This window comes from Barbus barbus, assembly GCF_936440315.1.
Source record: "Barbus barbus genome assembly, chromosome: 42".
NCBI classification, from domain to species: domain Eukaryota; kingdom Metazoa; phylum Chordata; class Actinopteri; order Cypriniformes; family Cyprinidae; genus Barbus; species Barbus barbus.
Window position 1 is genome coordinate 21,376,466 of NC_136720.1, and position 26,398 is coordinate 21,402,863.

At 35.9% G+C, this 26,398-nt stretch overlaps 1 protein-coding gene across 2 annotated transcripts in view; it reads right to left on the reverse strand.

The window, feature by feature from the left end:
* The window catches only part of LOC306861188 (ELKS/Rab6-interacting/CAST family member 1-like), a 220,764-nt gene that overhangs the window by 177,565 nt on the left and 16,801 nt on the right, over window positions 1-26,398 (reverse strand). Inside the window, exons 3-8 of one of the 2 annotated variants that reach the window (XM_079403324.1) lie at window positions 17,556-17,966; window positions 12,100-12,174; window positions 10,701-10,856; window positions 10,037-10,129; window positions 8,175-8,342; window positions 7,429-7,596 (exon numbers count right to left, since the gene is read on the reverse strand). In XM_079403324.1, the coding sequence (XP_079259450.1) occupies window positions 7,429-7,596; window positions 8,175-8,342; window positions 10,037-10,129; window positions 10,701-10,856; window positions 12,100-12,174; window positions 17,556-17,966 (1,071 nt within the window). The remainder of the gene's footprint in view (window positions 1-7,428; window positions 7,597-8,174; window positions 8,343-10,036; window positions 10,130-10,700; window positions 10,857-12,099; window positions 12,175-17,555; window positions 17,967-26,398) is intronic. The other variant, XM_079403325.1, reaches the window with a different exon arrangement.

Below are 26,398 nucleotides of genomic sequence, written 5' to 3' on the forward strand. Positions count from 1 at the left end.
CTCCTTTTCTGAAATAAAAAAATAATTTAAGCTCAAATCAATCTTTCATGTTCATTTATTTATTTATAAATAAGTAGCCAATTTGCATCGGGGTCCTGATCCACCTGTCAGGATGTATTTAGCGACACACATGTGAATCCCGTGTCATTTGCGAGAGGTTTGTTGAAGTGGCGTCGAACACACACGCTGCTCAGTAATGCAAATGAGCGTGAGGAGTTTGGCACCTGAGTGGGTGAGACCTGACAGGTAAGTGGCACGACGCCAGTCTTTGTGTCTGCAAACTCCCACACAGAAAGAGATTTTCCTTAATTCTCAAAATTGTCAAAATTTATATTCCAGCTTTGATCACCATATGTTAGGGGTGGCACAAAACTAGTCGATTAGTTCTGGCAGTAGTCGACGTGCCAGGGCTGTGTCGACTAGTTATGGATCACATGATTTTAGCCGCACTCGTTTGATACAAAGTGACAACAGGAGGAAAATTCCACTGTGTGACTGTGAGTCATTAGTTTTATATAATAAATTGCAACGGACACATTTATTTGGATTTATTCAAAAGTTCAAGGTGGTCGGAGTTTTACTGCTTGTAGTTGAAGCGATTTAAAGGGCAGTAAGAGACGTAATTTCTCTGAGGGAGCTTTACTGTTGGACTGCGTCTCTAAATGCATCGCTTTTAAAGCACGACCACTAGAAACAGTCAAGCTCAAATCTAAAATTCTAAATAAATAAATATTATTCACAATAACTATATGTTAATTGCAATTACTGTAACCTAATTTCTTTTTTTTTTTTTTTTTTACTAGATATGAGCAATGCCATTCAAAATAATATTACAAAATAATATTAAATAAGATAAGGGACCATATTTTTTTCTGATACAAATTATTGTGCAAGGACACTTTAAATTGATAATATTTAATGTTACAAAAGATTCTGTCCTTTTAAACTTGATATTCAAAAGAATCTTTAAAAAATGTATCATGGTTTCCACAAAAATATTAAATATTGATAATAATAATAATAATAATAATAATTGGTTCAGCAAAGCAGCATATTGAATGATTTCTGAATGATCATGTGAAACTGAAGACTGGAGTAATGATGCTGAAAATTCAGCTTTACATCACAGGAATAAATTATATTTGAATATGTATTTAAAAAAGAAAGACGTAATTTTAACTAGTAATATTATTTCACAATATTACTCTTTTTCTGTGTATATATATTTTTTAAATGTACATAAAAATGTTTAACCTTATTTTCGCACAATAAGGGGCCATTTACTGCAATAAAAAATCAAAGTATTTTATTAGAATTAAAAAAAAAATTAATTGCAACAACTTGCACTTTATTTTTTTGTCTGTCACTGCTTTTATTTGCACTGTTTTTTATTTGCTTTTATAATGTTACACATTGTAAACACATTTAAAATTGAAAAGTCTGAGTATGAGGGAGGGAGAGAGAGAGAGATGAGGAGGAGGAAGTGTCGATTAATTAGAAACTTCTGTAGAATTTCTTTCCCCCAATTAAGTTGAAAGCAGAGAGGATCTTTCTCTCTCTCTCTCTCTCTCTCTCTCTCTCTCTCTCTCTATCAGACTGTTAGGGGCTTAAGACTCTCAGCCTTTTGATGTGGGGTTTATCATTATTTTAACACAAGGCACTTATTAGCATGCACCCTCTTAAAGCTCTGCTCTCTCTGTCTGTCTCTCTCTCTCTCTCTCGACTGAAGGATGGTAACAAACAATGTAAGAGGCTCTTTCTCAGCAAGAAGATCACAACTCAGGCCCGACACGCTTTGTTGAAGAGGCTTTCCTTGTGGTGCTAAGCCTGTTAGCCTTCTTCAACCCCTTAGCCGTCGAAAAAGCACACAGTCGTTCTGCGTTCTGAACCAGCCTTTAAAAAGTGTAGCAAATTGGAAGCTCTTCATCCACGGGGACGGTTGTGGGGTCAGTGAATATTCAGGGTTTAGCCCAAACCCTCTGTGAATGCGCATGGGGACATCCTTCGATGAAATACTGGAATATGATACACTTCATAATACATGTTGAAACATTACATGTGCGGTGAGTCATTGTTAATTAAGTAAAACTCTCAATTCTACTGGCGCAAAAACTAAAAATATCCCACTAAACTTGGTTTCAGTTGATCACAAACCGCTATATGGATTTTAAATCACTGTTGTTAAAATAAAACAACAATGATGACTCTTTCGGTTTGCTGTCCATTACTGTTCAAAAGTTTAGGGTTAGTAAGAAAAAGTCTCTTATGCTTACCAAGGCTGCATTTGTGGAAAAAAAACTAAATACAGTAAATGTTTTAAAATTGTACATTTACAATAACTGTTTTGGATTTTAATATATTTTTAATATATTTAATTAAAATACTTTAGAACTATAAAATATATATTTAATATATTTTTATTTTAATATACTTTACATATTCAGCAGCCATTACTTCAGTCGTCAGTGTCAAATGATCTTTCAGAATTCATTCTAATATGTTGACTTGAGGCTCAAGAAACATTTCTTATTATCATCAGTGTTGAAAATAGTTTGTTTAATATTTTTGCAGAAACCATCATAGGTTTTCTTTAGGATTCTTTGATTAACAGCAAAAGGATTTATTTGAAACAGAAATCTTTTATAATATTATAGACGTCTTTAACTGTCACTTTAGATCATTTTAATGCATCCTTGCTGAATAAAAGTATTAATTTCTTTCAAAACATAAAATCATACTGACCCCAAACTTTTGAGCGGCAGTGCAGTCCAACACACATTGCACTTTGATGACAGTTTTATATCGTCAAAGTGTCAAGTTTGTTCAGAAGTTAGCAGGCTGTTACTTCTAAGAAAAATATAGTTGCTGGATTTGCTGGAAGTTCACGCGGTTCATGAAATTGTGTCTCAATAAAAGAGTTTTGCAAGAACCTCAATGTCCCGGATTGTGTTTCGAAAGTTTGCAGACAAATTCCTTGAGCAACGCTCAATATTGGGGGTTTATTACATCTGGATAGAGCGAAACTCTGACTGCAAAGTCAACAAACAGGTTTAATTTCTTTGGTGTCGTCTGAAGAACAGAATTCATGCGCTGTAGTTTAAACATTTTGTTTCAAAATAAGATGCAGATAGCCTTATTTTTTATTAACCGCACGCCTAATTGGATTTAATAATACTAAATATCCCCAGACACGGTAAAAAACAGGACATTTCAGTGTCTCTGACGCCCCTCTCATGCTCACCATCAAGACGTTCGACTGGAGTTTACATACTTGAGCAAGTTCTGCTGAACTGCATCTTGTATTCCGCCCTCCTCGCATTAACAAATGTTATTTTCTGCAGCCTGTCCTGCGGTGAACTTGCAAAAGAATTCCCATCCAAACCGCTGTTTTCAATATTTAGTTCGGCCGCTTCCACTGCGGATCTGTCTGCCACCTTATCTGACAGTTGCAAATTAAATTATCGTTATTTTCCAGGCTGTTAAAGGGTAAGTGTTCAGTTAAACACAAAACATTGAATATAAACAAAGAAGGAAAAGAGCAGGCCGAATCTCTCGGCTGCCGCTGGAAGAGGTGTTTTGCTCCGTTCGGCACGCACTCACTCACATCTGTGCAGGCAAACGGTGCCACCGAGAAGGCAGAGAGCTTCGCACTTGAACCGGAGCTGCTGGGAAAACAATTACAAAGCCAAACAGCTCCGAGAGGGAGAAAAAATAATGTTCAGACATTAAAGGAGAGTGCGAGAAAAAAGAAACGAGCCCAAGCTAGGCCTCCTATGAGAACGAATGCATACTTCACAGGACACTGTGTATCTATTCATTTACTCACTTATATACACAGACACACACTGTCTAGGAAAGCTCATTTTTGTTTGTGCAAATGTAACAGTGCTAAGTGTTGTTTGAAAAAACTAAACAGTGTAGCTTATTTAGAGGCCATATTCTACACGTCTGGAGCATTCGATTTTTCTTAAGTCTGCTTGTAATGTTTCTCAAGGTTTTTAACATCAAAAACAGACAGAATTTTGTTTTTTACATTATATATTCCACTCTCACTATCCCTTGGAATTAAATAGGCACTCTTTGCTACTTTGGCTGCATCTGAAATTGTGTACTTTACTACTATAAAGTAGGCGAGAACTTTGGATGCAGCCTTCATCTTGTAGAATTCTATATGCAAATGAGCTCTGCTATGATTGGCTGACATCTTATGCGGTGCAAAAAATCCTTTATCAAGACAAGGCAAGTTTCTAATTAATGAATTTGCATTCTTATGTAAATGTAGTAAGTCTTATGTTAATGAGGTGAAGGTTGTGATGCCTAACCATATTTATTTCTGAATCACCTAGTTTGCAACTACATTTCCATAAACAATCTAGGCTGCCTGAGGAGGAAGTTTAGTCTTAAATGTTAATGTATCAACAGACATATGAAACTAGTGTCATTTACTCACCACCATGTTGTTCCAAATGTGTATGAGCTTCTTTATTCTGTTGAACATAAAATATTTTGAAGAATGGTGGTAGCCACGGACTTCAATAGGAGGGAAAAACACTATGGAAGTCAATGGCTACCGTCAAGTGTTTGGGTACCAACATTCTTCTAAATATCTTCTTTTGTGTTGAACAGTTCATACAGGTTTGCAAGAACTTGAGGGTGAGTAAATGACAATTTTCATTTTTGGATGAACTCTCTCTAACATTTAACATGTTGATACATTATAACATTTAAGACTAAACTTCCTCCCTCAGGTCGCCTAGCCTGTTTATGGAAATGTAGTTGGAAACTAGGTGATTCAGAAATAAACATTCTTTTGGCATCACAACCACCGTGATGTATTGCACTGCTTAAGATGTCAGCCAATCATAGCAGAGCTCATTTGCATATAGAATTCTGCACGATAAAGGCTTCTACAGACCTTTAACCTGAGTAAACGATGAGTGCCACCTTTACGAATTCTAACTTCCGAATGGATGCTCTTCTGTTCCGGTCTCCATAGGAACCCATTCAAATAGTGCCCGTCTGTTTTTAACGTAGATAACGTCAGCTGCTTTGTGTAATCTACACACTCATTAAACTTTGAGGAGTGAGGCACTGACAAATGACGGTCACTGCGACTATGGAGCCATTAAAAATATTTTAATAGGTTTAACATTAGATTATCAGCTCTCGGAATATACGCTAATTAGACTAGAAACACTGGAGACCGGAAATGCAAAGCATCCTTCCGGTTAAGAGTCAGGCATGACTTCCGCGATCAGGAAAAACGTCTATAGAAGAATTCTGCAACATAAAGTTGTCTAAAAATTAAAAATGATACATATACGGTCTAGTTTTTCCTCACTGGATGTAATCCTGCATGCTCTGTACAGTTTCTCGTTTTCTCGTGTATGACCTGTGTGTTGAATGGTGTCTCAATGTGTTTTCTCGTGTATGACCTGTGTGTTGAATGGTGTCTCAATGTGTTATGGCCATTAGGAACAACTCTGGGGCAATACAGAGCGGCTCAGGCACTATAATGGAAACTAAATGTTTCTCTTTCTGTGGCTTGGGAGAGCATTTGGCTTTAAAAAAAAAGTTCATCGTGCCCCTGATGACTCCGAGAAGCTTTCAGACTCAAACTGTGAAGAGAAGCAAAGCGGTTGAGACAAATAGAGAAAGAAAATACACAAAAAAAGAAACAAAAACAATAACAGGAAAAAGACAACGATTAGAGAGTGTCAGGTCTTCATATTTGAAACACTCTTAAATTATTATAATTTTTTTTTTACAATACAGAAAGTATGTAAGCACAGTTTTATCACTGTAAACTGATTATATTTACTTTTCTTCAAAAAAAAAATTACTTTAATAAGACAACTTACAATTTATGTTTTTTTCAAAAATGGAAATGTGCAAAAAACTAGAATTTGACATTAAAGTGGTATCATTAAATCTGTTTAAAAAAAAAAAAAAAGTTATTTACAACTTTTAAAGGTCTTCCAGGGTAAACAACGTATGCAAGCACTGTTTTATCACTATAATCTGCTTATAAGTTTATATGTAAATAGAGCTTTTTTTATTTTTAACACTATTCACTTTAATAAAACATACAATATAACAAGTATACAATAGAATCATATATATATATATATATATATATATATATATATATATATATATATATATAATTTTTATTTAAAAAAAAATACTAAGGATTTTAACACATTTAGCCAATATTTTATGAATGTAAATTAATAAAAATAAATAATCTTCCAAAAAAAAAAAAAAAAAAAAAAAAAAAAGCATTTGATTTTGGAGCAATATTCTATGGTCTGTATTAGAAAAGAAAAAAAAACCATCACAATTTACAACCTTAAGAGGTCTTCCAAGATAACGATTATCAGTCTACAGCCACTTCCTGTAAACAAGGAGCTTAATTAAAAGAGGTAAAGCTTTTAGCCATTCAAGCAAACATACTTGAGTTCTACTTCATAGCAAATGATCCATGTGCTTTTTTTGGGAAACATGGTTGTAAAACAACATATGACACAAGTTGCAGCGATCTTAGGAGCATGATTTGCAACTTTATCCCTGGAATGTCCATTAGAGAGATACACAACTTCCTGTTTTCCCAATAAAGGTGAGCTCACGGTGGGTTCTGTGCACTCAGACTATCCCTAACTCAAGATTAATGAGGCTGCGGACGGGGGTCTTGTTTGCACAGCCTGTGATCTCAGCGCAGAAGAACTGAAACTGATAGTAGGATGTGACCGCCGAAGCATTGCCTCATGGGACAACCAGCTACAGGAAAATCCGTATTCAAACAACCTCAGACAAACTTAAAGAGTACGGTACGGCGAGCTCGAAACATGTCAGCGATAGTTTGGACCTGGCACCGTTTGAGTGCCGATTTCTGTTAAAGATTATATATTGTGAAATGAAGTTCAATGCTGCACCCTAAATATTGACGATGAAAAGCAATGTCGGCGGGAGCAGCGAAACCTACGGCTTCCTGTATATCTGACGTGGGTTCGAGGCAGAAGCAAACAGCTGTTGCATGGATATGAAAGATGCAGAACAGACGTATAAACCTTGGCGCCCGCTGTTAGACTGAGGTTAACGGCCTGTGTGTGTCATTTCTGAGAACAGGAGACTCCGTCGCCATCACAAACACAACTTTTCCCTACTTTTAGAAATCATAAATGTACACAAAGGGATATTTGGTGAGGCTGGTCTCAAGCATTTCGCCAGAGCTCATCAAACATGGCATAACAGTGCCATCTACGTTCAGGAGTAGAAAATGACACCCATTTGAAGGGCGCAGTGATGTTCACAAATGCATACACTGCCGCAATGCTAAAGTTGGTTTTGACCAAAATGTTTTATTTCCTACCGAGAGCGATTCGATCTTAAGCAACAAACAATTTTGCTGCAGTGTCTACCCTTTACCTTTTTCTGCAGCACGTTGACCTTGCGTTCCTTGACGTCAAGCATGTCTTTGAGGTCGTGAATTTCTCCGTTCAGGGTGCCCTTCTCCTCTGACATTTCCTGAATCTGCTTGCTCTTTTTATTAAGCGTAGCCTCCTTCTCCTCCAGACGTAAACGCAGTGCATCGACCTGAAATACGCAGACACAAAGCTCATCCAGATGCATGAACTGACACTTATTATCCATTAAAACACTATTATTCATGACAAGTTTCCTACCAGTCTTTTTAAGTAAGTTTTTAAAAGATTATTTATATCAACTTGTTGATTTTGTGAACCAGTTTAACCAATTCATGCAATGACTAAACTTAAAAAAGAACAATTAAATCAAACATAACAGTAGGTTGAACAAGAAAAACTGATATTCACTATAGATTTTCCCAAACAAAACAAAAAAAAAGAAAAAGTACATAAAATGACTTTTCTAAGTTTGTAAAACTTTTAAAATCCCATGATCCTGATATCAAGTATTTGCATGACTGTGCTAATCCTGGTCATGATAAAGTTATCTAGCTGGCTAACTAGATGAGCTTATGTCAGTAATGTGTCAATGGCAAAGAGTATTACTTGGAATGTATGGGGGAAATAAACCCAGTTATGGCATAATTCTCCTATCTAATATATATATATATATATATATATATATATATATATATATATATAAGGGGACATCTAATTGCCAGTTCATTGCCATAACGTAACTCTTACCTCAGTCTGCAGGATGGCAGCACGCTGTTCTTTGGCAGTGAGAGACTCTTTGAGTACATCGACATGCTGTTTGCTGTCAGAAAACTGATTGGTGAGCGTCTCCAGTTTAGTCTGCAGGCCCAAGAGCTCAGTGTCCTTCCTGGAGAGATCCTGCTTCACCTGGTCAATCTGTGCAAGACAAACATTCAGTCTAAGTATGTGGAAAACTCAAACTCTCCTTCAAACCAGACATCCAAGCTCTAGTCAAATCTCAAACACAATCGCCCCCGAAAAAGCCTTTGCAGAATGTAAATGCAGCAATGTTTTGCTTTAAAATCATGAAACAGAATGAAATCTGTAGTGACAGGTCTGATGTTGGAGTTTTACCCTGTTTTAAGGTAATCTAAACACATATTAGACAAATTAAATTGCAAATCCGTTGAATTAAACACTGCAGAAACACAGATCCAGGTTTTTTAACATGCAGCAAAATAGAACATTTTACCATACAGCAAATAGAAAACTTGATATATTGAGCTCAAAAAGGGTGAAGATGGACACATTACGCTCCATAATGCTCAGTCTTTTTACAAAAAACAAAATCATTATTGCAAGATACACAAGCATTTAAATTAAGTACAAATTTAAATACATTTTTTATAAACAGACAGAAAACAGAGTTAAGATGCTATAAAACAGGCAAGTGTTCATCTCCAATATAAAGACACAGTCTTAGCATTCCCAGCATGCACTGGGGCAGCTATAGCAGGTTAGCATGGCCTAAAGCTGTAACTCTACTGGCTGCCAGTCACCTTAGTGAAAACAGACGTGCACAGGCACAGGAGATGGTGAGAGAGACAATTCAGAGTGATAGAGAGAGAAAGATCAAGCCTCGTGGACATTAGTGCTCTACTCCAACCAGCGCTACAAACAAGAGAGAGAGGAAAAGAAAGCGAGACGGGTGAAAAGCACCGTGGGAGTCTAGTGTGGCATCCGATCTCTTGGCACAGCATTGGGCGACTCTGCTTTCCTGATCAGAGAAATTGTGATGACAGGCAGTCGCAGATACGCAGTCGAGACTCAATCAATATTTTTGATCAGTTCCCTTCACCGCCTGGGACCTTTTCCACTGTTTCCTCCCTACATTGATCATGCTGTCAAGTGTTGGGACTGTTTGTCTTTGTGTCCAGAGCACATTTCCCATGACTTCCTTTTTAAGCTCTGTTAAAGCTGGAAAAAAGACTGAGGTGGTCAATCTGTACGAAAAACCTACAGTATATTAACTGACCACTAATCAGAATATTGAGAGAACGCACCGATATAGATACAAACAGGCGGTGTTGTTATTGTTACCAAAAACTAACACTTTCATAAATTTTAGTAATTGAAATAAATATAAAATAAAATTGAAAAATAAAATATAATATAAGATAGATAACACAATTACTTCAAACTAAAATGATATATAAATGAGATATAAATACTATTTACTAAAATAGCGACGCCATTTTAAATATTTTATACTTTTTTTCCTTTTTTACTTTATATTTATATATAACAACTGTTTTGGTAACATATTCTGAAAAAAGGAAATTTACTCCCTTTACAAAAAAAAATCTTTTGAGCAGAAGGCATAAATAATATATGAAATTACTTAAAAAATATCTAAAATAATAAATTCACCTTGCCCTTCAAGGCTTCAGTAAATGAGACATTTATACAGCGAATCTCTTGCAGAAAAAGAAAAACGCCTTGAGCTAAAGTGCCAGTCAGTCAGCGGGCTAAACGTGAATCTCTATCTGGGGACTGAGCGGGTGAGACGCTCTCTCTGGTGAGGGAAGCAGAGCTGTGCGTGTTCTAAGCCGGTTCTCTGGGTTTCTTACAGCAGAGATCTCTTGCTGCAGCTCAGCCGCCCGCTTTTTCAGCTCCTCGCCCTGCGCTTCGCTCTGCGCCAGTTCGTCCTTCAGTTGCTCTACCTGTCAGGAGAGGGCGCCGTTACTGCAACAACCACCAATCACCAGCTCGCATGCACACCCTGCGCCCAACCAAACATCACCCACGATCACGTGATGTCATCAGCAACCAAACCAATCAGCATTCACCGCACGGTTATGATTTAGCCAATTAGCTGCAATTAAATGTCAATAAAAATGGGATTTTTTTTTTTTCAGTAAATGGGAAGTTTACTAAAGAAAAACAATATTTTAATAGAGAATAAAAATTAAATCTATACTTATATTGAAAAATATTAAAAAATAAACAAAGACTATAAAAGCAAAAATAAAAAAACAGGTCCAAAAAAAAAAAAAAAGTTTTGACCAGATCAAATGAAAATGTTGGCGATTTTATGCTTCTCTATCAAGCTGCAATGCACACCATACCATAACATTAGTGTTGAGATGAAATATTAGCAACACCACATGATGCCTGGTAATATCCCTAACAAAGAGTCAAAAACAATAAATCTGTGCTCAAATAACTCATGACCTGTACAGGTTAAAAAAGCACCATAACAAAACAGTAGTTCCCATGAGCCGCAGGTTCTACCTTGTTCTTCATGAACTTGGAGTGACTGCGGTAGACCTCCATCTGTTTCATCTCCTCTTCTCTCTCCTCTGTGCTGAGAGCGCCGTTTGACTTGAGCATCTGTATCTCGTCCTCCAGGTCCCTCAGACTGCGCTCCAGAGAACTGATCTTAGAGTCCTGCAGAGATCATGGAGATGTTTGACAAAGCCGAGGAATGGAGTGTCTTATCTATTTTTTTATGCAGAATTATTTGTAACTTTTGGTTTGAAACATGAATATATTAATTGCTTTCATGTTAGGATCGATAAATCTAATATCAATTTGAAATGCCACAACTGAATTTAGGTGCCACAAGTTTATAATGCACAGTAAGAAAAAATGAATGTTCAATTTGATATTTGCTAAAGACATTTGCTACATTTAATTGTGATTAAAATTATAAGTGTTTTTACAATTCAACTTTAAGTGAGCATTAGGCAATCTATATGAGCAAAGGTAAACTAAAATGTAAAAAGGGAAATGAATTTGCATTAATAATTAATATTGGCAGATATCACTAAATGAATATAATGTTGATAAATGATATGGTGCAGATATACTGTAGATCCCATCTCTGCTACAAATACACAGCCGTTCAAAAGTTGAGTTGGTAAGATTTTTTTTATGTCTATTAAAGAAGTTTCTTATGCATTTATTTGAACAAAAATACAGCAAAAACAGTAATATTGTGAAATATTATTACACTTCAAAGTAACTGTTTTCTATTTCAATATATTTTAAACAGTAATGTACTCCTGTGATGTTAAAGCTGAATTTTCAGCCTCATTACTCCAGTATTCAGTGTCCCACGATCAGAAGTCATTCTAATATACTGATTTTCTGCTCAAGAAACAATTATTTTTATTATCAGAGCTGAAAACAGCTATGCTGCTTAATATTTTTGTAGGAAAAACATGGATTTTCTCAGTAATCTTTAATGAACAAAGTTCAGAAGAACAGGACTTACCTGAAACATCATTTACCAAAATCTTATGTAATATTATGTCTTTACGGTCACTTTCGATCAGTTTAATGTGTCCTTGATGAATAAAAGCATGAATTTCTTCCAAAAAATAAAAAACTTACTAATTTTTAAGCAGTAGTGCAATTACAAAATTGACCCAATATGACAGTTTAAGGAATATGAGAAAGTTGCAATTTAGGTAACATTATTTATTTTTTTGTTAACAACTGTTTATTGAATTTTATTCTGTGGAACAGTAGCACAAAAAAGCAGCTGTACAAATTTAGAACCCACCACTTGGTAGACTTAAAATGTAACATTACTTTTAAAGCAACCTGTCCTACATGGAAAGAACACAAAAGTTTGGGATTTACTTACAACAAACACACACACACACACACACACACACACACTTGCCTTCATCTCGATGACGGTCTGCAGGGCCTTGGTTTTGGCAGATTCTGGAGCTCCCTCAAATCGTCGGTGGAGATCCTGAGGAGAAAACATGAGACGAGGATCGTTAGGTGAAACCACGGGATAATAACAGCTTCTTCTACCGGCAGCCATCAGTTGATGCGGATCCATAACACCCCACATTATGTCCAGCTCAAACCTTGATGATAAAATAACCCAGACTTCTAATTTACATGGCCAGATTATAAACTGAGCACACTGAGATCACTGCATAAGCGATCTGCAGAAGAGACATTTTCAGTCCTCTGGTTTGAGCGTTTATGCATGACTGAGTCCCTTATGAAAAACAAAATGTACCGAGCAACTGACAAATAGAGTGAATGCAACGTCCACCAAACACAAAGAGATGCAGCCAGCCTGCAACCTCCGGGCAATTAAAGACCTCAAATCATCATTCAAACACAAAGCCTGGACACCAAACACATCAGATATGAACGCACACAGACAGGCATGGAAAAACAGCCATGCATCTACACGTCTGGAGTCATGGGAACATATGGAAAGCAGAGCTTCGGTGCTTCAGGGAGTGTAACTGTTGAGAGACGCTGTCGTACAACATTTACATCTAACAGAACTACAATATTACTATCTGTTCCCAGGACATTGCTGAAATCAAAAATGCTCATGAAAACTTATAAACGTGATTTAGGACTGTTTTCCCACTGTACCTTTAAGAGTTGTATATGTAAATGAACACTGTTGATGTATATAGAAGAGGCACTGAAATATCTGGGTGGTTTTGGGAGGTTTGCAGTGTGAACGTTACAGTATGCCCCAAATGCTTTTAAAAGAATGAAAGAGCAGAAAATTCCAGTTTTCCATGACATGGCCATTTTTACTAACAGTTCCAGTAAGTTGTTGGCAAAGGAAGAATTTTAAAATCATCAGATTAAAAGAAGGGCCATTAGTTTATTTCCCCCCGTTCTCTGAAATCCAACTGGAGGCCCCAATAAATAACCTAAAATGCTCTTCTGATCTCAGTCCAAATCATTAGTTTAGCCCAGACTTCACCTGTAATGCTCTAATCATGCACCACAGCATTTAAAGCTAAAAATGTAGGCATTAAACTCACTGAGACTACAGCACTCTCTACTATAAGGATGCATTAAATTGATCACAACTGACAGTAAAAGTCATTTATGATGTCACAAAATATTAAATTACATAAATGCTGTTATTTTGGACTTACTATCTATCAAAGAATTCAGAAAAAAACAAAAAAAAACAAATGTATTACAGTTTCCACAAAATATTAGGCAGCAAAATCACTCAACATTAATAATAAAAAGTAAATATTCTTTGATCACCAAATCAGCACATCAGAATGATTTCTGAAAAATGTGACCCTCAAAATTCACCCTTGCCATCACAAGAATAAATTAAACTCGAAAAATATAAATATATAGAATATAAATTAATTACATTTTATATATGTATATATGTGTGTGTGTGTGTGTGTGTGTGTGTGTGTGTGTGTGTGTGTGTGTGTGTGTGTGTGTGTGTATATATATATATATATATATATATATATATATATATATATATATATATATATATATATATATATATATATATATATATATATATATATATATATATATATATATATATATATATATATATATATATATATATATATATATACATTTGAAAAAATATAAATATATACAATATAAAATTACATTTAATATATATATATATATATATATATATATATATATATATATATATATATATATATATATATATATATATATATATATATATATATATATATATATATTATATATATATATAAATATATACAATATAAAATTACATTTAATATATATATATATTTTATTTTATTATTTTTTTTTTTTCTCTCTCTCTCCGAATGTAATTTATTCCCGTGATGACAAAGCTAAATTTTGAGGGTCACATAATCCTTCAGAAATCATTCTGATATAAGAGTGTGCGATATATATCGTCTGCAATCATATCGTAATTGTTGTTTTAACGATGTGCAATTTGACAATATTGAGTATTTTGAAAAAAACTACGGTAGTGGTCCGCCAGCAATAATATCTGGCCCGTAGCCAGATTATTTAGATAGTGGCTGGTTCTGAAATAGATCTGTCATGACAGCAACAGTTACTCCCAATCAGAGTATGTGAGCGGAGCGGAGTGAATGGAGCGAGGAGCGGATTTTTTAAAAGTCGGAGTGGCGTGGTTTTCACTCGCTCCAAGAGAGCTCCATCACGAGTACAATTCATGCCAACGACCCGTAATATAACTGCATATTTAGCAAGAATTTACATGTTAAACATGTTTAGCTAGCTAGATAGAAAAGGATCACTCAAATCAGAAAGAATGTGAAGGCTGTGATGACTGCAGTGGACATGAGCGGGAAGTTATATTTCTCAAGGAATTTATTTGTTCCTTCTGAATATTTTCAGCTGACAGCTGACTTTTTTTTCTCAGAATTGCGTGATTTAAACTCGCACTTGCAAGTTAAAAAGTTGTAATTCTGAGATATAAACTCGCAGTTCTGAGAACATATCAGTCTTTTTCCCCTCAAAACTGGACTTTAACTCGCAATTCTGACTTTATATCACAATTCTGTTAATCAATTGACTGATTAAATGTAACCATTTGACTCAAAAGATGTACACTTTTAGAAAAAATTGCTTTATTAAAAGGTAAAAATCAATTTAAACTTAAATGAAAAGATTAATTAATCACTGATGTGAACTGACCACACAGAATATGAAGAATATCAAAAAAAGCAGCTGTCCACGGCAGTCAGATATCAGCACAATAACACACTGCAAAATATTGTCTAATTATTGTTATCGAAAAAATGAAGATATTAAAAAAAAAAATCAATATCGCACACGCCTATTCTGATATGATTGTTTAGTAGTTTTTGTCAAATTAATTTAGTAGAATTTGACAGACAAACATTTGAACAGTTTAGTTCAGAGGGTTGTTTGTAGCCATGAAATAAGCATGCTAGGTAGAAAGAAAGAAAACCCTGATCTCCCTGTCCAGGTTTCTTTTCTGTGATAATTATGCATCACAAAATTATTATACAGAATTATAATACATAACTATAGGAACAACCAATAGGAGTGTAGGACTGTCAGCTCTTTTTATCAATTCCTTTCAAAATCCTGCATATTGTCTTGTCTCCCACAACCAGTTGAGAAAATGTGATAAACTGTGTGTGCAATGGAGTTGATTGTGCCATTTTATCAACTGGCCACTAGATGTCACCGTTGCCAAAGTCCTGCTATTGACTGCTAACTATCTCAGAAGATGCCTGACAAAAATACAAAGAGGGAATGCCAGACAGACCTCCTTTGAAAACTATATAACAGCCTCCTGACAGCATTGCATCTCGTTCTAATAAAAACGAAGAAATACAAACAGCACATAAGCACTAAAATGGTTTGTGTGGATTCAAGGACATTAATTCGCATCACATCCATGAGTCCAACTAATTAGCAACTTGCAACATCTGAGGTATGACCATATTTCGGTCAACAAAACATGAGTGTCTTATCTTACTTATAAATCAAAAACTGCTACACTAAAAGCCTATTAGAAATTCACTAATTCTCTCAATTATGTAACAAAACTGACTGGAAATTTCAGTTTAACTTGAATAAACTTCAGTCAGCTTAACTTCTTGAGATAAACTCCTAAACTTAATGTGATAAATGTGTCTCCTGCCACATTAACAGGTTTTGCAGTCAGCAACATCTGTGTCTCCTTTCATCAATGTTCTTTTCAGTCTCTCCTGTTTCTATAGCAACTAATGTTCAATGCCTTCAATTTGTAACAGGTTTCCCTCTCGCTTGGTAAGCCTGCTCGTCCGGCGTAGTTTAAAAGGACTAATCTAGAGCCCTTGATTCATCATCACCACAATTATTCAATCCACAACAGTCATTTAAATGTTGCTGAATTGATGCATTTAATGCTAGTGAATAGCAGATTTGTATACACCTTTCTATTTGTTGACTGTCAGCGATTTTAGGAAACATGATATATAATTTGAACACTCAAAATTCATCCTGTGAAAGTGGTTTTGAAATGGGAAATTGCGTTACTATGGAAATGGTACTTTAAATAATTTTAGCTGACTCCTCCCTCTAGTGGGCAGTCAAATGTCATATTACAAAAAAATAAAAAAATCATCTAAACTTATTCTAATCCTGACGAAACACATATTATAGAAAAGGCCTTAGTTTCAAGAGTCCATATTTCTGACAGAAGTACTATTGTGACAGAAATGTATACATTTGTATGGAAGCCCGTTTTCGCCCCTGAATAAAAAATAAAAAGAGAAAACAGTCAGAATTGTGAAAAAAGTCAGAATTGCAAGATAAAGTCGCAATTACATTTTTTTCTTTTTTATTCAGTGGCGAAAATGGGTTTGCATATATTTGTGACAGGAATTGTTTTTTTTTTTAAACAATGGAGTTTGGGTATCACCCAATTTTTTGTGATATCAACTTCAAATTTGGGACATAACTTAGTTAGACATATAGCTTTAATTTTATGATTTCCAAAATATTTTATAAAGGATTTGTTTTATATAAAATATTTTTAATACAGTACATGTTCTTCACAGTAAACTTAAACTTCCATAAATATATAAATTTTTTATGAAATTTAAATTTCAGCAATAATCTGCTGATATTCTTTAAAAATAGACCAACTATATTCAAAAGCATTCATGAATTACAACCATTTAAGTTTGGATTGCATTTTCACGTCTATGATCAAAAACGGAAAGTTCGCAGAAAAAAAAAAAAAAAAAAAGATTTCATGGTTGCCTGAGGCTAGGGACTACAGTTAATAATGTTGTAAATAATGTTCAGTTTTTTCTTCATAAGACCTCAATATATTGTCAGGAGCCATGGGTATTAATTTTGTTTCTTAATATGCTTTTTTTATTTTCAAAAACGGGAAGCCGCTGACTTGCATTTTTTTTCAATCAACAACGACCATGGTTTCAGCTACGAATTTTCAGTTACACTTTACTTAAAGCCTTTATGTAAAATGCATTATAAATTTTGTTTTAATGCATTAATTATGCCTTGTAATACACATTATAATGCATTGTACGATCACATAACACTTCATGACAAAGCGCATTATGAATAATTACAATGCATTATACTCTTTAATAATATATAATAATATTATACATAAAGGCTTTAAGTAAAGTGCTACCGTATCTTCTTAACTGTTCAACTCAAGAAAAAAAAAAAAAAAAAAAAAAAAAAGTCACCTACATCTTGGAGTAAATTAACAGCAAACTTTCATTTTTGGGTGAACTATCCCTTTAATAGGTTAAAAGTTGCATAAGTGTTGTTTGATGGTTTTCTGAGGTTCACTAGTGCTCTCACCTCCCTCAGCATGACCATTTCCTTCTCCCTCTGCTCCAAAAGGCTTTCCAGGTGATGGATATGCATCTCAGCATCAGCCAGCCTCCGTGTCCGCTCGTGGTCCTCCTCACTGGCAGACAGACCTTTGCTCTGTAACATCTCCAGGAGCTTCTTGATGGATTCGTCTCGAGCGCAGAGCGTCTGTTTCTGAGTGTCAATGCGCAGCTCCATCTCCTCCAGAGTCTTCCTCAGGAGGAACAGTTCCTTGGCCTGCCGCTCATGTTCACCGTGCAGCCGCTGGAAGTTCTCCTCGGTCAGCTCGGCAGTCAGGGGCTCGCCGGGACGAATGCTTGGGTCCTGCTGGAACAGCTGGTTCAGATCTCTCTGGATCCGCAGCTCGTCCTGGAGGGCCTGGATGGTCATCTGGAAATGCTGCAGATAAAACAAATGAATCAGAGATAAAGCTTATGCAAATAACAGCCACTTGCAACAAACTAGCATTAATATTCTGGCTAAATCTGGCAATGTTAATCTGAAATAATATAAGAATGAACACATTTTAAAATAATATAGGCTATTAAGTCTGTCAAGTTAATTACTTTTTGAAAAATATATAAATACATATTTTTTTGTTTTAATTTAAGTTAAAAATAAACAAAAACAAAAACAAATAAAATCTAAATAAATAAACCAATAAAATCAGATATAAATAAAAACTTAAATTAAATAAACATAAATAAAGGCAAATATAAGTAAATAAATGCAACACAAATAAAATAATTGCAATGTAAATGACGGAATGAAAACAAATAAGAACACAAAGAAAATAAATAAATAAAACCTAAACAAATAAACAAAAATAAAAAGACATTTAACACTAATAAAAGAAATATAAATAAATTAATGAATGAATATATATATATATACACACAATATAAATAAAACAACAATAACAAAATAAACTGAAAACGAAAAAAAATGAATGAATGAATGAATGAATGAATGAATGAATGCTACTACAGACTTATTTAGATAATGACAGGCTATACTCTCATAAACCTTGTGTGACTTCTCCAGGGATTTTTTCAAAACACAACATCAGCTGTACGGATCTACTCAGGACACTGAATCTCTGCTGGTTTGAGTGCTTTATAGAGCTTTAAAGACAGACGGCTATTACTTCCACCTGGAGCAGCTCTCTAGCGACCCCGGGGTAAATACAGCCCATGCTCTCCAACCACACTGAACAACAAGTCCCAAAGGAAAGGGATTCATGCTATCCGTCCACCTCAGAGAGGACCAAAAAAGCAGTTAGAAGAGTGACGCTGGAACAAGGAGAAGGTAAAAGGAGGTGTTCAGGAAGACCAGAGGGCATGAATTTAAGAATAGTCATGAATATGTCTGCAGGTATCACCATGGTTACGAGCACCCCTTTTCCCTACACTGCAGGAAAATGTTACTGCCAAAAATATGCACTCATGTGTAACAAGACAGAGAGTGGATCAATTTAGGCATGTACAATGACAAAGATGGTACTATAAGTACTTTTGTGCATGTTTTAGTCTGATTTCCACATGAAGACAGCAAACTTCATGAACTTAAGACATGAAAAAGAAGGTGCTGTCACTTCCTTTTTAACATGATTAACCAATTTATATACTAGAAGAGGACAGCATGTTTTTTGGCTTGACACTAGGACACAAAGACTGTAACTCAAGATAACACACCCGTCTCGGTGTTGCAAAACAAGCACTTCAGACACACCTTACACCTCATTCACACAAAGTAATAGTCTAATAAAAAAGTGAGTTATGGTGATCAGTAAGAGGATTTGAATTATACATATACAGAAATAGACACTGATGGCTGTGTTACTCTGTAAATATTGACTTTATATTCTCAACAGCTTCTAATGGCACCACAGAGACAGGAATCTACATTATTCATTAGTCTCCTCTTGCCTCTTGCATGTGTTAGTGTTTGTAAAAGAAAGAGTGAGAGAGAGACAGAAGGGAGAGGGGTAGAAAAACAATGAAAAAAGATGATGCATTTATTAAAAGTGCTATACAAATAAACTTGAATTGAATTTATTTCTTCAGCCATGTTTTTAAATTGAAATAACTAATGTTTACGAATTATTAAATAAAATGTTCAAAATAAATAAAGTGTAGTTGTATATGGAATGGACACAGTATTGACTTTTTGTGTCACATTTTTTAACTACATTATTTGTATATTTAAATTAATAAATATTTATAAATGAAAAGTATAAATGAATAAATAATATTTATAAATAAATTCAAATATAAATATAATGTATTTACGGGTGTTTTCACACAAGGAAAATGAATGAATGAAATATATTTTATCATGTCCCTTGAAAGGCTTTTAACTGAAAACGGAGGTAGCAGAAGGATGAAGAATTGTAGAAAAAATGTAAAATTAAAACAGAATGAACTTCAGCTGCTGCAAGTGTAGTTTTTAATAATGCTTTGAATTTTTCATAACGAAAAACCCATTAAACATGACACTTAATAATTGTTTTTAAGGGCAATTTTCCAAACAGACCTGTTTAAAACTGATCTTGACTTCTTGAAGGACCATATGAAACACGATTCAGAAAGAGAGCAGATTTATGCAGTACTTGTGAAATCCCTTGAGCAAGACATGGCACACAGAAATCAATACAAAGTTTCATCCAGCCTTTAACTGAAGGGGAATAAAACCTCTGACAGGACAAAGCAGGGATCAAACACATTTTAAATCTTCAGTTTGATCATTTCATTCATATTAACATAAAAGTGCCAGATGTGCTAAAGAAAACCTAAAAGGCTAACAACCAGGGTCAGGCTCTTGAGGTAGAAGGTATCAGAGGCATGATGGCAGGCACAAAGACGGGACAGAGGTGAAAAGGTCAGGCCCATGAGATTGCAACAGATTGCAAACAGGCCACCATGCTGTAGTGAACAATCTAAAGACTCTTGCAAAAAAACGCTGCATGTGTGTGTGTGTGTGTTATAACATACATGATTATAATGCATGATAATAATCAAGTTATCATCAGGTCTGCAGGCTTTGTACATGCCTGATATGGCGATATAATATTAAAATGGCAATGAACTGAAACCTAAGACCAGTCTGAACACCTCCTATGGGCCTATAAATGTGAGCAGACACCGATCAGACACAAACATCAGATCAATAGTAATATCAACAAACCATTTATCAGAGTATGCAGTGGTTTGGGTTTCTCTGTGCAACTGAAGACATCTACCATGTCTTATCTTTCCACTCCGTATCGCCTCATGCCACATCCCGTTTGGTGGAAAGGTTTGTCCCATGACTTGTCCTGTCTCTAATCTCCACTCCTACACTATCACTCCATCCTAAAGATTAGGCACTGGGATTGACATTTCCTGCAAACATTCAACTAAAATAGGCAAAGAGACCCCCTGCTTTACCACATCCACCCTCGATCACAATAGTTCCCCTAACATTTTACTACTACATGTTACTTTTTGGGATTTTGTCACTTTTTATTAAAGGAGTAGATAACCCAATAATTAAAATTTGTAAAGAAAATTTAGAAATTTAGCATTGTATCACCAATGGATCCTCTGCAGTGAATGGGTGCTGTCAGAGAGTGAGTCCAAACATCTGATAAAAACATCACAATAATCCACCCCACTCCAATCCAAACAAAATCTGCATGTTTGTAATGAACAAATTCATCTGTTTTTAACTTCAAACCGTTGCTTCTGGCTAAATTACTGCAAGACTGCTTTCTCCAATAAAATATTTCATCCAATCTGAATCTGAAGAGAAATATGCATAGATCAAGCACCATTTACAAGCAAAAACAGTCTAAAAACAGTTCAAAAAAATGTCAAGTAATTTTGATGTGAAAGGGCAACAGGGGATGTACTTTTTCACTGGAAGAAGTGTTATTATTTTAACAAATACAAAATAGCCAGCATTTGCACTTCCCTTCTCCAGGCTTGAGAGTCCCACACAAGACTGACCACACAGAACACACAGTCCTGACAGCATGACAGACAGCTGAGCTCACATACTACTGTTACAAGTCCATCGCCTGAGGACGGAGCCTCAGAGTGATAACACACAAAAAGCTATCGGTCAGCCTCAGGCAAAAGACTCAGGACTGCTTAAAACAGACCACAGTGGAGAGCGGGGGGGGGGGGGGGGGGGGGATTGATTCTACAGCTAAAATAAGAAACTATTCCTACCAAGTAGTAAGGTAGAGACAAGCATTCTGCTGTGATAAAACTGGCTGGACATGAACACCTAAACCATCATACACTTGTAGAAAAAAGCTTTACAAAAGCTGTAACTAGGGTGGTAACCTTTCAAAAGCTATACCTTTATAACGTCTTTACCCCTAAAGGGTGCAAATTAGTACTTATATATTATTACCTTTTGAATGGGTACCATCACAGTGACAGCTTTGTACCTATTTTCTAGAGCATGTGCACTCTCTCCCTAAGTATTCTGTTAGCTATGGGCGCTTATGCAACAGAAAAAACTAATTCTCAAAATTCTGACTTTTATTTGCGAGAATTGCGAGATGTGAACTCAGAATTCTGAGAAGAAATATCAGAATTGTGAGAATTTAGAATTATGAGAAAAGCTTGTTTTTCCACCAAAGAATAAAAAAGGGAACTGCAACTATATATCTCACTATATTTTCGTGCAATTGTGAGTTTATATCTCAAAATTCTGACTTTTCTTTTTAGAACTGCAAGTCTCACATTTCTGATTTGTCCATTTTTTTTTATTTCATGGCAGATGTAAGCTTGCATAGTAGTTAGCATTCTCATACATTTCACTGGAAGCTGCAGCAGATGCTAACAGGGCCTTTCTTCAACCCTTCCACTTTCCTCCACGTGTTTTTTTTTTTCCCCCTCACTAGAAAGATCAGACTTTCCCAGTCCAACCCCCACAGATGGAATGTTTTCAAGGGAATGCCAAACCACAGAATGCAGTGGAGAGGGAAAAAAAAAGACGGCTGAGGAATCTGCCGGATATTTCAACTCCGATGGAATACTTAGCAGCAGCCCGCAGTCTTCAGAAGACTCTAAATTAAACTAAACTAAGGCTAGACAAGAAGCAGTGGGCCTTGTTTTCCTAATAACAAGGACACAGCGAGGCTGTAATCTCAAGAATGTGCGACTTCTGACACTTAACGAACCTCCAGCATTCTATGAATGTCGTTTGGGCCACAGAAGTAGACCTGAGGTGCTCTACCAATCAGCACAGACTCATTCGGCCTGTCACAACGCTTTGCGTTGCCTTCAACTAAAACGTTCCAGAGAACAAGCATCCCACACAAAAATGCTAGAGCCACACCTCCCTTTTCCACAGCACATTTCACAGCATACTAAGACAATCCAGTGTGGTTAAGAGATGTTTCATCTGACAGACATAAGAAAAAAAAATGAGTACTGAAGAAGGTGTAGATGTTTTTATCCAACAGCTAGCTTAAGCTGTGTTTTACCAAACGTGCATGTGGTCAGGCTAAATCTGTTATATAACGCCCACTTTTAATAGTCAAAATAATTTCAAATAGACAAAATCAAGTCCTGTTCTACTCTTTTTTCCTCACCGTTTTACTCTAAAATGTAGTATAACGAGTTGAAAACAGCCATTCAGATTGACTTTAACACAAATACACAAAGGACGATGGTTAAATGGCTGGTGTTTTTCCACCATTTGCCAGCTTTCACCACAAAGCATGCTGAGCTCTTTCCCACCTGGTGAGGCGATTCCTCACGATGGATCGACATCATGAATAAATCATTGCGAGTGCATTAATTAATTGATTTCCATTCCCTGTGTGCGCCCAGACTAAAGAGGAAACTCAACGGCAAACCAACAGCGCACAGAGGCAGCAGTATCAGGTGACAGAGCTGAACCTGAAGTTCACAGATTGTCTCCAGCACATCTGTACAGCAGTGAGCCACTCACTTACATCTATCTATAACAGCACAAAGCTCAAAGGAATCGTTCACCCAAAAATGAAAATTGCTTGAAAATGTACTTACCCTCAGGCCATCCAAGATGTAGATGAGTTTGTTTCTTCATTGGAACAGATTTGGAAAAATCTGAAAGAAATTTAGCTTTACATCACTTGCTCAACAATGGATCCTCTGCAGTGAATGGGTGCCGTCAGAATAAGAGTCCAAAAATATGATAAAAACATCACAATAATCCACAAGTAACCCACACAACTCTAGTCCATTAATTAATGCCTTGTGAAGTGAAAAGGTGCATGTTTGTAATAAACAAATCCATAATTTTTTTTCTCCATTGAAAGTCATCTCATTTGAATCATAGCATATGATCATAGAAATATGCACAGATCAAGCACTTTTTACAAGCAAAAAACAGTCCAAAACAGTTGATGTGAGAGGAGAACAGGGGATGGACTTTTTTCACTAGAGGAAGCATTATTTTGGTTTATGAACTCGTATTTTGACCAGAGGCGACAATTTGTTTCTTACAAACACACAGCTTTTCACTTCACAAGACGTTAACTGGACGATGGACTGGAGTCATGTGGATTACTGTAATGTTTTTATCAGATGTTTGGACTCTCATTCTGACGGCACCCATTCACTGCAGAGGATCCATTGGTGAGCAAGTGATGTAATGCAAAATTTTTCCAAATCTGTTCAGCTGAAGAAACAAAATCATCTACACCTAGTATGGCCTGAACTATTCAAAGAATTCCTTTAAATCAAAGAATTTGTATAACTTTTCTTCACTCTCTGTTCCAAAAGAGGAAAACTGGATCATTTGGAAAGAGAATTGGTCAGACTATGCCTACACAGTACATCAAACTCTTATTAAGAGCAAACAGGAGAGGAAAATCCTATTTTCCATGATATGACCCCTTAAAGTCTAGACATCTCCAATTAGCTCTGTTCTTTGTGTCTGTCTGTGTCTCAGCCTCCTCTGGCCCGCTGTTGTGTCCAGATTGACTTGCCTCGAAACCTTCAAGTAGCGCAGTCAGACCCTGCAGGTCACCATCACAATACAGGCTCGTCATTCAGTTCCACTGTACCAATTAGAGCTGGTCTCCAGCCTCGAGTCTGAGAATATCAGCACAGACTTTAGGCCATCTGTAATATTCGCACATGCATTGTACAAGGGTCTAGCTCATCCTCGCCTTTTCAAATGCTTGGTCATCAGCTGATGAATTTACGTCAGTTTTACTGCTGCATGTCATAGTTCCTAAAAAGCCTGTGCAAACACACACTATAAACTTTAATTAAAAGACACAATTCACATTAACATATTACACAATGCAACTTTAAAATGCATACTGTGTGTATGCGTTATAACATACAATTATATATTGTATATCTCATTTATCTCTCATTAATTTCATTATAAAAAGAAAAAAAAAGAAAATTGCACACAATTTATGTACACAACTTTACACTACACAATATATGTATACATTTATTTTATTAAAATATATTCAAATGAATTCCAGTGGAATAAATGCTACAAATCAGATGCTACGGACAGTTGTGAAAGGAATTCAGCATAACTGCCATGAAAATAAATGAAAAAATGAAAAAAAAATCTTAATGGTCCAGATAATGGTCCTCATTTCCTTTGTTATTTTTTCTTTTGATTTTAGAAATGCATAACCTTTTGACATTAGGAACTGATATCCCATAACATTACAGCATTAGTTCAATTACAGCAGACCACTTCAGCTTCTTAGGTTCGGTCAAATATATCCACATACAGATAAACATATAGGTACAGTATAAACACCTTGAAGATGGGCGGGACTCCTGCTGACTGACAGGAAGAATGGACCTGAGCACAAGGGCTTAATCTTAATGCAGCGTGTCAAAGGGGCCATCTGCACAGTCAGTGGGGTTTTGGGAAGTACGGTAGTAGTGGACAAAGCAAACCTGCTCATTCCCACTCCCTTCTACTAGCCACACACAGCATCCAAAGCAGCAGAGATCCAAAACACAAGGCTTACATTTCAGAGCATGTAGTACAGCCCTTTGAACCCTTTAAAAGCTACAAACAGTGAAAGTGAAGTGACATACTTCACTTTCACTTGTCAACATTGAAAGTGAAACAACATCTAAATACCACCTTTTTTTCCTCTCTCTCTCTCGCATCTGTTCACCTCAATGCCTCTCATACTCCAACTTTCTCAGTGTTTTCCCTACATGAACTATACCGAGTGAGGGAGAGCAGAGCAGGACAGTGAAGCAGAGGAGACGAAGAGGAGGTCTGTGTAAGCATATGCAAGGATTCTGTTCATTCCACACCTATCCTTCATGACCAGACTCCATATAAGGGCCGCAGTGTCTGCCAAAGAGCAGCGGCTCACAGTCCCATGGTGAGAACAGATAAAAATATGATCTATCGTCCCTGTATTCTTTCTCCCACGCTTTTACTACGTCGCTCATGAGATGGCAGAGATAACACGACACAAATATTGCACGTCTTTCCTTAATCAGCACAGACTGTTTGGGAAATAAAACAAGAGTAAGCGAGCAAACAAAGAAAGCCCAACAGGACATTTAGTTCCTTATTATCTTGGTGGTTTTGCAGACTTGGAGATGGTTTATTTTGAAACTTGAGTTCTTTAAGAGACCTAAATAAATTCCAGACAGTTCTTGCAGAGACAAACTAGATTTTTAGATGTATTGATGTCAATGTGATGTGAGTGGTTGTCAGGACGCAGCTTTGTTCATTTTTAGCATGTCGGTATGTGGTTGCTAGGTGGTTGTTAACTGACCAAGGTCAAAAGAGCCCACCTATGATATCCGGGTCTCTTGATATGGCAAGTCACTGAGATCTATTTT